This window comes from Solea solea, chromosome 10 (assembly GCF_958295425.1).
Source record: "Solea solea chromosome 10, fSolSol10.1, whole genome shotgun sequence".
In the NCBI taxonomy this organism is placed as follows: Eukaryota; Metazoa; Chordata; class Actinopteri; order Pleuronectiformes; family Soleidae; genus Solea; species Solea solea.
In genome coordinates this window covers 349,489-365,871 of record NC_081143.1, presented here as the reverse complement: position 1 = coordinate 365,871, position 16,383 = coordinate 349,489, and the positions used below count along the sequence as shown (strand labels likewise).

General features: G+C 42.3%; 1 protein-coding gene across 3 annotated transcripts in view; it reads left to right on the top strand.

Moving 5' to 3' along the window:
• The window catches only part of LOC131466626 (CREB3 regulatory factor-like), a 52,759-nt gene that overhangs the window by 26,348 nt on the left and 10,028 nt on the right, over positions 1 to 16,383 (top strand). For all 3 annotated transcript variants that reach the window (XM_058640008.1, XM_058640007.1, XM_058640009.1), the window contains exon 8: positions 4,380 to 4,453. In XM_058640008.1, the coding sequence (XP_058495991.1) occupies positions 4,380 to 4,453 (74 nt within the window). The remainder of the gene's footprint in view (positions 1 to 4,379; positions 4,454 to 16,383) is intronic.

The window sequence follows — 16,383 nt, the reverse complement described above, 5'->3', positions numbered from 1 at the left end:
TTGGTTTTCAAATATGCAGTGCATTTAAAATGGTTGACCTTCTAATGCCATTTCTGAAAGACACAGAGAGGGAAGAACACATAAGAAAAGAACATTGCAACTGACGTGAATTTGTCTTATTTGAGGCATCAAGCTTTTTACATCACGATTTACAGTAAAAATGCTTTATAAATTTCATACAGTGTTCACACAAACATGCTTTAAATCATGGGTGTACTTTGTGTTAACCGTCTCTTTTTAACGGATTTGCGATGGCTGTCATCAAAGTGGAATAAATGAGGGAAGGATGGAAAGAAGCCAAGGAAATGAGATGGAGGAAAGCAGGATGAATAGAAAGAAATCAGGGCAGGACTGAGGAGGCAGACAAGGATTTAGATGAGGGAGGAGAGTGGGGTTATTTAAAGTTCATCTGTGGAGGATGGGAGGAAAAGAGACGGTTTAAGTAGGAGGGGGACTCAGGGAATATCCTATTATTCCAGTCATACTTCATACAAGCAGAATGTTGGCAGGAACATAACGTGGTGAAGGGAAAGGAGGATGTTTACCAGCGGTCACTGAAATATCTAGACAAAATCACGTCCTGCTCACTGACCTAGTATTCAGTCTCACAAGCGCACACTATTGTTAGGGAAAACATGAGGAAGTCGATATCACTTTCATCTGTGTGTGTTCAGACCAATTCAAGAAATATTTACATGAGTTTAATTTCAACATTATTCCAATGTACAAAATGCAGTTTGAATAATGTATTGATAAAGCAAACACAAAGCAATTCATTTAAAACAAAACAGTTTTAGATATTTTTGAGTTGAAGGTCTGACCAGACTCTGTGGAAGGTCCTTGTTCTTAGTGCTCCTTCAAAACGAAAAAAAAATTAAGTATAGTAAACAAGAGCATTCTCAATCTCCAAGTTATGCAACCTTTCACATATATGACATAATTAATCAATCAAGTCAGTGAATCAGTCAAGTAAGGGGACATATTATGCTAAATCAACTTTTTAACCATTTCAATACTCATATTTGGGACTCTGGAGGCCCTACCAGTCGCCAAAGTGTGGAAAAAGAATACTCAGTCATGTTTTCGTGGTCCCCCTTAGTGTAAGTATAGGCGTTAAAACACTCGATGTTGAATTCCCTGCGCTTATGACGGCAGCATGCGCATTTCACCGCGAATGTTACCACCCACCAGTAAGTTTACTTGGAGAGCTCCACCTTAGCTCCACCTTAGCTCCACCTTAGCTCCACCTTAGCTCCTCCTTGTCCCTGCGAGAGTGCAGGCGAGGGAGGAAGAGCGGTATTATGTCAACGTGGAGGGACAAGTGTGCTGTTGGTGGCTGCACAGTGGAGCACAGTGTGGCGATCAGTCACATACAGCGGCAGTTTATTCAGCTCGCCCGCGCCGCTGGCGATCAGTGGTGCTGTCCCTAAGTGTTTTTAACTGATTTACAGTTGGTCAGTGTTCAGCTTGATCCTTGTGTCAGACGTCTCTTCCTGTGACGACACTCTCGCTGCCATGTTGATATTGTCAGAGAACTAGTGGAGGGAGGGGGAGAGGAATGGAGCGGAGGGAACAGGAGCTGAGCGAGTGAGCGCAGTAACAAGGACAAATCAGAAACCCCCTGGAAGAAATGGGTGGGTGTTTGCCTGTGTCTCATTTGCATATAAAGGGACCATGCACGAAAACCGAGCGTTCTGAAAGGGGCGGGTTTAGCAGGGTTATTGAACTGCTATTGTGCTTCATCCTTATGGTATTTTGACCAAAGCATGTGACAGACATGTTCATTAGGACACCAGGGAACTATTTTAATTGGGGAAATAGGGTATAATATGTCCCCTTTTAATAAATGAAGTAAACCAATCAATGCATGGATAATGAATCAATAAATAGAACTGAAAAACAATATTACATGTGTATCTGATTTATTATTATTATTATTATTATTATTATTGTTATTATTGTTATTATTATAATAATAATAATTATATTATTAATATTCTTTATGTGCTGCATTTCTTTTATTTCTTATCCCAAAAACCTCAAAGTCAGCACTGCACATGCTGGTTCTCTTAGTGAGCCGCCTGCCAAGTTATGACATTAACAGACAGTTAATGAGTGGTAGAAAAGGCACTGTATGAAAGTGTGAGTGAATGGGTGAATGTAAAGCAGCTTTGAGTGGTCATCAAAACTAGAAAAGTGCGAAACCATTTCCTGGTCCTTGCATTTATCCTTAGATCTTATGCCGCTTAGGGCTGTAATCAACCAAAGAAATTCATGGTCAACTGAAGCCCTGAAATTTGGACTCAAAATCGACCAGCCTTTCTGTCTCCTGTGGGCTGGGCTAATCCAAAATACTGAAAACAAGGGGGATGTTCTCTGAAGACACGCTGTGATCTGTGGAACAGGGGTGCTCTAAAAACACCCCCATTAGCACTTGGTACATTCCTCCAGATGAAATCAACAGGGCAACGACTTATCAGAATCTGAATCGAACCAAAACGTATCGACTGATTAATGGACCAGTCGACCGGGACTTTACAGCCCTAACGCCGTTTTTCCACGACATGAAGTCAGCACGACTTAACTTAACTTGACTTGGCACGGCAGGTTTTTTTTAGTACCTGGTACCTGATCCTTTTTTAGTCCCTGCTCTGGCGAGGTTCCAAATGAGCTGAGCTGATACAATGTGTGATGTCATCAGACCTAACAATGCCGAACTGTAGATCCATTAAAAAGACTTCAAATTCCTGAAAACTTAATATCGTTAACGGATGAAGTGTGTGCTCTGGTCATGCAGGAAGTACTGAACTAATCTATCGAATGAACTGAGTCTTTACACGTCACTAGTCACTAGTTTGTGTGTCGCATGTAAAACTATAGTAATTTGACTTTTTATTGGCTCCGTTTGTGAATGCAACATGCACAATAAACATATGTGTCATAAATAATAACTGGATGGAGCTAAAATAGTGGATAGTTTTCTTTTAAAATCTGTAAAAACCTGTAAATGTAAGTGAAGTCTTGACAGCGCTGAGGTGTAATGGATCATATCACTGACATATAACACACACAGCATGTTGCATGGTAGAAATCTGCTTATATTAACAGCAGTGACATATTTTCTTGTTATGCAATAATTGTGCAAATTGACACTGTCACCAGATATTTAGTCTCACCGTCATCACACAGTGCATATGCAAATACAATGTAACTGTGCCACACTCACACACAGTTAAGTGAATTAAAATGTCTCATTTGAGCTATCTTCTGTTCTGAATCACTGTGATTTGTTGGTGGTTCCTCGTGTTGACACCTCAAAGCATCTTTAAGGAAGAGCAGACTCCATATTCAAGTATATTTTCAAATACGGAGTAAATGTAATGACAGTCTCTCTGCTAGTCACAACACTGAAGTGAGAAGTTAATAAAAGTACTACAGAACCAGAAACCATTTAACAACCCCTGAGTGAGTGAGTGAGTGAGTGAGTGAGTGATGGATAAATAAATAAATATGGAAACCCTGAATAAAAAATGAAGAACCTGAGTCATTAAAAAGTGCACTGTGCCTCATGCCACAGATAAACAGTAGTAAGTTTATCTGTGGCAGTGTTGATGGCCTTTTTCAGTTCAGGCAGTGCTTTATTCTCATTAAATCAATCTGCAGATGTAGCCATCACGATGAGTCACAGCATATCAATGTTACATTATTGGGACTGTGGGTAGTATAGGGAACAGGATGAAAAATATTGATCAGTGTTTGTCAAACCTGGAAATTATGTTCTCAAATTTCTTGTTTTGTCCACAACCCAAAATGATTGAATTTTAATTATTGTTATATGGAGCAAAGAAACCAGAAAATATTCACATTTAAAATAAGATTATCAAAGTAGTTGATAATCAATCCCTCAGATCCACCTCCTCCCGCTCCCTAAGATCCACCTCCTCCTGCTCCCTCAGATCCACCTGCTCCACCTCCTCCTGCTCCCTCAGATCCACCTGCTCCACCTCCTCCCGCTCCCTCAGATCCACCTCCTCCTCCTCCTCCTCCTGCTCCCTCAGATCCACCTGCTCCTTCTCCCTCAGATGTAATGCTTCCTCGGGTTTCATTCAGCACTCACAGCTGCAGGAGTGTGTAGATTCGTCCCCATGAGAGTTTATTCATTTTAAACAGGCAGTGATTTAGTGAGTTATTCGCTGCTGTATTTAGTTTTTTTAAACTTCAAATATCATGAAACCAAACCAGCATATCTTTTTTATACTTTCATCCTTTTCATGGTGTGAATGGTACTTGGAGAAGTGGAGGGACACAATGCCTCCTCATACATCCCAGCTGCTCACAGTGAGAGAGAATGACGGTGGTTTGTTTTCCCCTGTTTTCAGGGCGTGTCGGCTGAAGAAGAAGGCCCAGCATGAAGCCAACAAGATCAAGCTGTGGGGGCTCAACCAGGAGTACGGTCAGTATCTTTAGCCCTCTTTAGCACAGCAGGGCACGGTACAGTTTAGTTTGGTTTTCCACTACAAAATTGTACCATCACTGCACGGCTGCATGAAACTGCAGTGACTGTGTTTTAAACACGACACACAAACGAGTGACCAGTGACTGAATCATTAAAACTACGACGGCACTCTGACCAATCAGTGGCCAGCAGTCTGGTGACATCACACATATTATTGCCTCAGCACGCTTGGAACCTTGCCAGGTTATCGCCTCGAGTTGAGGCGAGGCGAGGCGAGGCGAGCCGGCTGAAACACATCATTAGACAAAGAGCTGATCATTCAGAGAAAGGCTTTGAGAAGTGGTTTATTGTTGTTGCTGTAGTGCTGCTAGAACCAGACAAAGTGATTTAAAAATCCACTGAAATTCTGGGCCAATATCGATCTTTAAAATTACAATTTTGCCAAAAATGACACTTTTTAAATCTATCTTCAAATCTCTAAATAAGTGAAGTGTTTTAAAATCCTGTCATCGCTTGTTACTATCACATTATCTCTGAATAATTACAGCTGCAGTGATGCATAATAACCTTTATTACTACCTTCAGTCCCAAACAATGACAGTATTGTTAGAGGCCTTTCAACCTGTTATTCAACTAACAGCAGTGTGAGTGTCAGTGAATCATCCTATTAGCTAACATTAAACAAGGTAACACACACACCAGCATACAGTGGTGCAAACACGTCACACACACATACACACACACACACACACTCACGCACACACACACACACCAGCATACAGAGGTGCAAACACGTCACACACACATACACACACACACACACACTCACGCACACACACACACACACACCAGCATACAGTGGTGCAAACACGTCACACACACACTCACGCACACACACACACACACACACACACATTAGCATACAGTTGTGCAAACACGTCTTACACACACACACACCAGCATACAGAGGTGCAAACACGTCTCACACACACACACACCAGCATACAGAGGTGCAAACACGTGTCACACACACACACACACACCCCAGCATACAGAGGTGCAAACACGTGTCACACACACACACACACACCCCAGCATACAGAGGTGCAAACACGTGTCACACACACACACACACCAGCATACAGTGGTGCAAACATCTGTTTCAACAACAACACGTGTTTCCCATGTGTGAGCTGGCCAGCACATGCAGCGAGAACCTTCCCACACACTCCGTCGGGTCCAGTGGCTTTCCTCTGGTTCACCTGGCGCAGTACTCTCCTCACGTCGTGTTCTTGGAGAGTCAGTGAGGTGGTGCTGAAGGCTGGCGGGGGCACTGGTGGCCTGTGGGCCTCAAAACGAGCAAAGAAACTGTTGAGTTCCTCAGCCATGGAGGCATTAGCGCTGGTGGTGGGGGTGTTAGTGCCCTTATAGTTGGTCATGCGCTGGATCCCCTGCCACACCTGCTTGGGGTTATTGTCCTGTAGGTGTCCCTCTATTTTCCTCCTGTGTTGGTCCTTAGCACCTCTGATGCCTCTCTTTAGATCTGCTCTGGTGTGGGAGTACAGCTCCTTGTCCCCCTTTTTAAAGGCTCTGTCGCGGGCTTTGATGAGGTGTCGCACGTCACTTGTCATCCAGGGTTTTTGGTTGGGGAAAACCCGGCAGCGTATTTCCACTGTGACGTTTCCATAACAGAAAGAGATGTAAGACGGAACAGATTGTGTGTACTCTTCAACGTTCTTACTCTCAAACAGGGTCCAGTCGGTGACACTAAAGCAGTCTTGCAGTTGGGAGAAAGCGTGTTCTGGCCAGGTGTTGATCCTCTTTATGAGGGGTTTGGATCTCTTTCTGATGGGGACGTAGGCTGGGACGAGGTGGAGTGAGAGATGGTCTGATTGTCCAATATGAGGCTGTGGCACTGCTCTGTATGCCTGTTTGATGTTGCAGTAAACATGATCTAAAATGTTCTTCTCCCTGGTGGGACATTTGACAAACTGATAGAATTTAGGGAGAACTGTCCTTAAGCAGGCTTGATTAAAATCACCAGCGATAATGCGTGCACCGTCTGGATGAGTCTTCTGTAGCTTAGTGATATTGTTATGGAGGAGAGACAAAGCTATGCTAGTGTTAGCATCGGGGGCTATGTAAACAGCTGTAATAGTTACCACCGTTAGCTCCTGTGGTAGGACAAAGGGCCGACACAAGATGGTCAGATAATCCAGATGAGGGGAGCAGTCGTGTGCAGTCTAGCACACGACTGTGTGTGCACCAGTTGTCATTGGTGTAGATCAGCAGCCCTCCTCCCTTGTTCTTACCGGAGTCTCTGTTTCGATCATGACGATGTGCTGAGTGTCCCGCTAGCTGCACGGCTAGCTCCGGTATCACCGGGGAGAGCCACGTTTCTGTGACGATCATCACGGGCAGTCATGCACAAAGTTATGAGTAGCTAACCGGAGCTCCAGGTCGGGCATCTTGTTTGTGATGGATCTGATGTTCGTCAGGAAAAGGCTGGGGAGTGGAGGTTTGTGTGGGTTCCTTTTTAGTCTGGCTAGTAGGCTACCACGGCAACCTCTCCTTTGTTTCCTGTCTCGCCGCTGTCGGCGCCTCTTGGTCGGGATGACGATCCATGGAGAGCTCTGGCTATGTAGTCCGGGATGGTGTACTGCTGTTGAAAGTGGTCCGTAGTTAGCGAACTGCATTATAACTCACATTTATCAGGTCCTGTCTGTCGTAGGTAATCTTTGTGTGTTATAGTGTGGTAGAGAGAAAAAAAAGGAAAGCACAAAAGTAGAAAAAACACATAGTGGAGAGCAAGAGCCGCAGCTACTACGAGCGCTGCCACCAATAGAACCTGACTGAGTCATAGATGAATAATGTGCTCAGAACTAGAGCTGAAACAATTCATCGATGAATCGATTATTAAATTAACCGACAACTATTTCAATAAGCGATAATCGGTTCAATGCTTTTTTTCATGATTAAAACAAGATTTCTGATTGTGAGTATTTTCTTCATTTCTTTGCTCTGGATAATAAAGAAATCATTCAAAGTGAATCATTTTGGTTTGTGGACAAAACAAAACATTGGAGAACATCATCATTTCCAGGTTTGACGAACACTGATCAACATTTTTTAAGGTTTTCTGATATTTTATGGACCAAACGATTCATGGAGAAAATAATCGACAGATTAATCGATTATGAAAATAATTGTTAGTTGCAGCTCTACTCTGAAGTTCACTGCTCCGTTAAGACGACTTCCTGCCATGAGCAGCTCTTTGTAAACAGACTGTCCTGGTACTTTTTTAGCACCTGCTCTGGCAAACTTCCAAGCACATTGAGTAGGTACAATGTGATCTGTAGATCAGCATTGTCGGCTCCAGAGGAGTCTGGTTTATTTAGCACTGCTGATCACGATTGTGACCGGCGACCGGCATCACTGTACTTCAGTCCAGGGACTGTGTCAGGCGGAGTCTGTGCTCTGGTGATAGAGGAACTGAGTTTGCTCTAGACCAGGGGTGTCAATCTCAAATGACCTGGGGGCCAATGAGCATCTAGTCTGGTCAAGCGGGGGCCGCCATAGAGGAAAAAAGGGAAAAAAAATAACTATTTAGTAGCCGGTGGTCAATATAAGATATTCATTATGATATTAGACAGAATTGCAAAGTAAATGTGCTTGTTTTGATATAAAATGATTCACAATAAAAACATATTTATGATGCACAAAAATGGAGAATTAAATTGAAAATTTTGCAAATGAGGAGGATAATTGTGATTAAAACAGCTTAAATATATGTAATTTAATGTTGAGTGTAATACATTTAATTAAGCAATGATTACAACCGAATGTCTTATTACTATTATAAAAATATTGCCGGCAAATACATTTAGTCTTATATTCTGTCTCTATTCCATCACCTCGCACAGTGGTGGGCGGGCCGCATGTAATTGTTTGACACATGTGCTGTAGACTGACAGACACAAAGTGAAAACCAGCTGTGATCATCATCATTTTCATCTGATCACCAGGGTCTGCCATGCATTAGAAAGGTAAGTGTGCTGAGTGATGTGAAGAGTGGCCCTCAGAGAATATTATACAAAGTGACATGTCCTTCAAAAACATTCCCAGCCTCTGCTCAGAACAGTAAATCTAGTAAGTAAGTAAGTATATATGTGTGGCTTTTGCTACATGATGATATATGATTAGTTTACTCACTATATTTATGTTGTGAGTATTAATTGTCTTAGTCAGAATGTGAGTTTGAAAAAAACTGGTTGTTGAACCAAAGTGTTCAAATATCAGAGTGCAGAATGAGCATTAACATCTGTCCCCAATGATCCAATCTCAGCCACATTACGCTGAGTACCTGGCATTAGAATGAGTTCTGGATAGATCTCACAAAACCTGCCCCTTTATTCAAATACACAGTCATGTTTAAAAGAACAGAATTACACTTTTAATGAGCCTGAATGCAGCACTGTGTTTCCACTGTCACTGTGTTTCCACTGTCACTGTGTTTCCACTGCCAGTGAACCATTAGAAAAAGGAAATGAAATAGTGAACAGTGTTAATATTGTGGGGCTGCAAATAAATGAATCAGACAACGTCAGCTGAAGAGGTGGACTCTCATCAGTCCTTAGGACAGATTAGACAGATTTTGCAGAATGTGGACAAATGTGTCCTCAAACCACCACAGAAAGTAGTTTTTGTGAGGACACATTGGGAGCATTCAGACCTGTTTGTCTCCACAATTTAAACACAGACTGACGGTAAAACCTGATAACAATGACCTTGTTTTTTGATAAACCACACCTCCACTCTGCCAAGTTTGTCAGCCTGGTCCCGCCCACTTCCGCCCGCCCCATCTCCTTGTCTTTTAACTTGAGCCTGACCAGTCACCATCCAGCTTCCTTTGTTCCCTTTTCCAACATTCCACTTCAAACAAGTGGGCAGCCTGCCAAAGCCTCACAGTGTGTGTGCATGTTATACATCTTCCCACACACACACTCCCCCACTGAGCAATTCACACAATGACAAGTCAAATCCATCCCAGAATAATGAACGCCCACAGGAGAGGTGTCATGTCACATGGCCCCCATAGGGAGGGAGGAGTCAGTATCACTGATGATGTCAGCTGTCAGCAGTGGATTCTGTGGAGAGAAAGACTGAAAAAACAAATATGAGAACGTTGATTTCAGCTTGTCTTCATGTTAGAGCAGCTGTAAGATTGTAAGACAGCAGCTGTAAGATTGTAAGACAGCAGCTGTAAGATTGTAAGACAGCAGCTGTAAGATTGTAAAACAGCAGCTGTAAGATTATAAGACAGCAGCTGTACGTGCACATTTGTAGCTTGTGCCTGAAACACTGTTAAAATGATGAATCGATTTTGTATCTGTTGGATCGTTTTTGTGTCCAACGTGATTTTTCATTTGCAGATATTTCAGGAACAAACTCACGGATAAGTTGGCTAGAAACAATTAAGTCAATGGATTATCAGAGGTTTACAGCTGTGAAGTGATGACAGTCACTCTCATCCTACCATAGGTTTTATTTTCATTGATGTATGTTCTTGGCATTTTCTCTTGAATGTTCATCAGGAGGCAAAAATGATATTTGAGGTGTTTTGTGATTCTTATGTACTGCAATTCAGCAAGTATATAAGTACAGATGCATCTCGGTCAATTATAATATTGTGGAGAAGTTCATTTATTTCAGTAATTCAACTCAAATAGTGAAACTTGTGTTGAGAGGCTTGTCGAGCAAAATCAACCATTCAAGAATTTGGATGAACTTCACAAGGAATGGACTGAGGCTGGAGTCACAGACTCTTGTTAAGCCACTCCTGAACTGCAGACAACGTCAGAGGCGGACTGTGGTCCAGCGTCCTCTTTTCAGATGAGAGCAAGTTTTGTTGAACCATAGTCCTAGAGTCTAGAGCACATATGTCAGAGTCAAGGCCCGCGGGCCGGATCCGGACCGTGAATGAGTTGTCTCTGGCCCGCGGGATGATATTTAATTACTATTAAAACTGGCCCCCAGTATTATGTGCCCGCAGCACCATAATACTACAAATCCCAAGATGCACTGCGAGTGCCCGCGTCTTCTCTTCATGAGCAGCAGCACAGTCACAGTGGAGGACTAAACATCGCCGTTAATTTTCATCTCCCTCTCCCCCAAAATGGCAAGGTAGAAGGTAGACGCTGAAAACATGGGGTTTCAAGACAGGTGGGAGACAGAATACATGTTCACCGAAGTAAAAAGTGTGTGGAGACAGCGTGTCTGTTATGAAAGAATATAACTTAAGAAGGCAGTATGAAACATCAATGAAACACACAGACGCACAGAAAGACAAATCTTGCCTAAGAAATTAATGCAACTGTTTTGCACTTTTTCAAGTTTGCACTAACTTTTCTAATTTTATTATAAAAGACAGACATTGGTGAGGATCAGAGCAGCACACTGATTTGTTTTTAATGCATGCTGTTTCATTTTTGCATTTATCTTGCCATTGAGCTTTGAAGGAAAATTACATTTTGCTGTTTACCTGTTAAAAAAAAAAGAAGAAGAAAAAACGTTTTCAATTTGTTACTGAAAGAGCCTTGAGAAAATATTGCAACTGATTTTATTTATGTTTTGCTTAATTTAATTCAATGATTAATGTTAAGTGCAATATAGGCTGTGTTATTGGTATTGGTTCAATATGTGCAATAATTGCGAGTTTTAATAAACATTGAACCAGCCTGGCCCTCCACTTGTACCATTTTTTTTTATTTTGCCCCCCGGCCGCTTTCGGCTGCTCCCTTCAGGGGTCACCACAGCGAATCAACCTCCTCCATCTCACCCTGTTCTCTGTATCCCCCTCTCTCACACCAACTAACTTCATGTCCTCTTTCACTACATCCATAAACCTTCTCTTTGGTCTTCCTCTGGACCTCCTGCCTGGCAGTTCCAACCCCAGCATCCTTCTACCAATATACTCACTATCCCTCCTCTGTACATGACCAAACCATCTCATTCTGGCCTCTCTGACCTTATCTCCAAAACATCTAACATGTGCTGTTCCTCTGATTGACTCATTCCTGATCCCATCCATCTTCGTCACTCCCAAAGAGAACCTCAACATCTTCATCTCTGCTACCTCCAGCTCTGCTTCCTGTCTTTTCCTCAGTGCCACTGTCTCTAGACCATACAGCATCGCTGGTCTCACCACTGTCTTGTATATCTTTCCTTTCATTCTGGCTGATACTCTTTTATCACACATTACCCCTGACACTTTTCTCCACCCATTCCAACCAGCTTGAACACGTTTCTTCACCTCTTTTCCACAATCTCCACTGCTCTGGACTGTTGACCCTAAATACTTCAAATCCTCCACCTTCTTTATCTCCACTCCCTGTAGCCGCATGGTTCCACTTGGGTTCCTCTCATTCACACACATATATTCTGTCTTGCTGAGACTAACCTTCATTCCTCTCCTTTCTAGAGCATATCTCCACCTCTGGAGCTTTTCCTCCACCTGGTCTCTGCTCTCACCACTGATCACAATGTCATCTGCAAACATCATAGTCCATGGAGATTCCTGTCTAACCTCATCTGTCAGTCTGTCCATCACCACCGCAAACAAGAAGGGACTCTGATGTAGTCCCACCTCCACCATGAACTTCTCTGTCACACCTACAGCACACCTCACCGCTGTCTCACAGTTGGCATACATGTCCTGCACCAGTCTAACATACTTCTCTGCCACTCCAGACTTCCTCATACAGTACCATAGATCCTCTCTCTTTTTCCAGATCTACAAAGGCACAATGCAGCTCCCTCTGACCTTCTCTGTATTTCTCTACCAGCATTCTTAAAGCAAATACTGCATCTGTAGTACTCTTTCTAGGCATGAAACCATACTGTTGCTCACAAATGCTGACTTCTGCTCTCAGTCTAGTTTCCACTACTCTTTCCCATAACTTCATTATATGGCTCATCAACTTTATTCCTCTATAGTTACTGCAATTCTGAACATCTCCCTTATTCTTAAATCCTAATCTCTGCTACTTCATGGTTCACAGTAGTCACCTCTTCTACCCTTTGCTCTCTTTCATTTTCCTCATTCATTATCTCTTCAAAGTACTCTTTCCATCTTCCCATTACTTCTGTGGCACCTGTCAACACATGTCCCTCTCTGTCCTTAATCACCCGAACCTGCTGGACGTCTTTCCCATCTCTATCTCTCTGTTTTGCCAACCTGTATAAATCATTCTCTCCCTCCTTACTTTCCAACCTAGCATACAAGTCATCATAGGCCCTTTGTTTGGCCTTTGCCACCTCTACTTATAAGAGTGGAGGTAGGAGCACACAGGTAGACTACATCTGGTATAGACGATGTAATCTGAAGGAGATCAGTGACTGCAAAGTAGTGGTGGGTGAGAGTGTAGCAAGTCAGCATAGGATGGTGGTTTGTAGGATGAATCTGGTGACCAGGAAGACGAAGAGGACAAAGGCTGCATCTTGTGCTGCATCTCCCTGTACTCCTGTCTGCTCTCTTCAGTCTCCTCAGTGTCCCACTTTTTTTTTTTTCTTTCTCCTTATCTACTTTCCTTCCAGACGACACACCAAGTACTCTCCTACCTGTCTCCCTGATTACATTAGCTGTAGTTGTCCAGTCATCTGGGAGCTCTCCCTGACCACCCAGATTCTTTCTCAACTCCTCCCTGAAAGCCACAGAACAGTTCTCTCTTTTCAGCTTCCACCACTTTGTCCTTTGTTCTGCCTTTGTCCTCTTCGTCTTCCTGGTCACCAGATTCATCCTACAAACCACCATCCTATGCTGACTTGCTACACTCTCACCCACCACTACTTTGCAGTCACTGATCTCCTTCAGATTACATCGTCTATACCAGATGTAGTCTACCTGTGTGCTCCTACCTCCACTCTTATAAGTTACCCTATGCTCATGCCTCTTCTGGAAAAAAGTATTCACTACAGCCATTTCCATCCTTTTTGCAATGTCTACCACCATCTGTCCCTCTGTTTTCTGTCCTGGATACCAAACCTGCCCATCACTTCTTCATCACCTCTATTTCCTGCACCAACATGTCCATTGAAGTCTGCACCAGTTACCACTCTCTCACCTCTGGGAATATTCTGCATCACTTCATCTAACTCACTCCAGAAAGTTTCCTTCTCCTCTAATTCACATCCCACCTGTGGGGCATAGCCACTAATAACATTTAACATCAAGCTTCAGACTCATCAGCCTATCTAACACTCTTTTCACTTCCAGGACATTCCTAACAAACTCCTCCTTTAGGATAACCCCTCCTCCATTTCTCTTCCTATCAATACCATAGTAGTACAACTTAAAACCTGCACCTAAGCTTCTCGCCTTGCTACCTTTCCACCTGGTCTCCTGGACACACAGTATATCCACCTTCCTTCTCTGCATCATGTCAATCAACTCTCTAGCTTTTCCCGTCATCGTCCCAATATTCAAAGTCCCAACTCTCAGTCCCAGACTCTTGCCTTTCCTCTTTTCTCTCTCTTTCTGAACCCGCCTTCCTCCTCTCCTCCTTCAGCTTCGACCCACAGTAGCCCAATTTCCACTGTTACCCTGTAGGTTATCGGCACCAATGGCGGTCGTTGTTAACCCGGGCCTCGACCGATCCGGTATGGAAGTCATAGGTTTGATTCGCAACGATTAAATTCAAATGTTTTTTTTAAATTGGTCTTTTTGAGATACTGAATTTTGGGTTCTTGTTCAATGTGAGCCAAAATTATTAAAAACTACAATTAAAACTTACTTCAGTCTGTGTATTTAGTTTATATAATACAGAAGTTTCACCATTTGAGTTAAATTACTGAAATACATTTTCCATGATATTCTAATTTATTGAGATGCACCTCAGAAATGATATGATATTTTAAATTGTATGTATTTAAACACAGGTCTGACCTCGACTACAACAAAAAGTGCCGCTCGGTTTTGAAGAAGTGTACAGCGAGCTACAACTAAAAAACACAAATACTCGCTCGTATTTAAATATACTCATTGTCGTTTTCAGTAAACTCTGCAGAGCAAGAGCTAGTTAGCATAACTGTTAGCAAAGATGGCGGACACTATGTTTAAGTCTCGTCCCCCCATGGATGAGTCTAAAAAACCTTGAACTGACTTTTGCCATTGGCGTCATGTGACTCAGCGTAGGGCAAAATTGGAAAAGGAAAATTAGATTTTTTTTACAACTCAGTGGAAAACTGAGGGAAGCAGAGTTTTTAAAAAATACTACTGGTATTGTAGCAAAACATGCAAATCGGTGACTGCATGAACTTTAGAGGAATCTACTTGAACATGTATGAAAACAGTTCGTACAACAATGATTACGACACCATGCCTGCACAAACATACCACATTTAGTTAACTAAGAACCCATTTATGCTTAAAGGTCCCACAGAATGGTCCTTATAATGAGACATTATATCGACATCTAGCGGCGCTGCCATTACTGCAGTGGCGTCGTCTGTCACTCTCTGCTCTGCTCAGTGGTCACGGTCACTTCTCCAAACTTGTGTCTGCTGTCTGGATATTCATTCAAACTGTCGCCTACTCAGTAGTAAGTTATATTTAAAAGTAACTAAGCAGATGACAATGGAATGTAAAATTACAGACTTAAGAAAAACTCCACAATAAATGACAGTGAGTAGTAATTATTTACCTCCACCACTGATGAACTCAGCGTGAAGTTTCCTCACGGCTATTGGAGCAGCTGAGAATTGCAAAGGCTCTTCCCGACCTCCTAGACATTGTTGTCAAAATGAAAGCTGCATAAATTCATTAATTCATTTATTTAGAACATATAAAACTTAACATTGATCATGTGAACAATCTTTAAACTGTCAAACAAAACAAACACTTGCTGTCCATAACCTTGGCTCATGCATTCTGCACTGATAGTCAGCTAAAACTCAGGCAGCTTGACACTGACACTCTGCACCCTGCCTTTGGACACCTAATGTTTCTAGACTTCACTCTGACATTTGTGAGAGTAGAGCATCATATTTTGGGGAAAAACTAAAACAAGATTTCTGATTGTTTAAACTTCTTAAATGTGAATATTTTCTTCATTTCTTTGCTCTGGAGAACAAAGAAATCATTAAAAGACATTTGAGAACATCATCATTCATTTCACACTGATCAAGATTTTTTAGGATTTTTAGATATTTTATGGACCAAGCGATTCATTGATTCATCGAGAAAAGAATCGACAATTTAATCGATTATGAAAATAATCGTTAGTTGCAGCTCTAGTTGGTTCAAAGTTGGTAACAAACACAAAACCTTCTTCACTCAGCTGGTTTTCCTGACTGAAAGGTGCTAAATGAAACACTATAAAAACAACAAATGTGTGATAAGTAGTACCTGTTGTGCAAATCAAAACCCTGATCTTCTTGCTGATGGGGAGCGTTTGATTTACAAACTGCAGGCTCACCTGAAAAGACAAATAATATGTTTACATATATTTTACTGGCTCATACATTACATTACATGTCATTTAGCAGACGCTTTTATCCAAAGTGACATTTTATTTTTTTTATGTCTTAGTCAAGGTAGAGTCGAAAGAAATGTGTTTTAGTCGGCGGCGGAAGATGTGGAGGCTTTTCGCTGTCCGGATGTTGATGGGGAGCTCGTTCCACCATTTGGGAGCTAGGACAGTGAACAGTCTCATTACATTACATTACATGTCATTTAGCAGACACTTTTATCCAAAGCGACTTACAATGGAATCAAGTACAATTAGCCAGGGGTGGAATCGAACTTGCGCACACGCAGGGAGACCAGCCAGGAGGGAGTTGCAGTAATCCAAGCGTGACAAGAGCCTGGACCAGAACCTGTGCCGCCTTCTGGGTTAGGAGAGGCCGTATCCTTCTGATGTTGTACAACA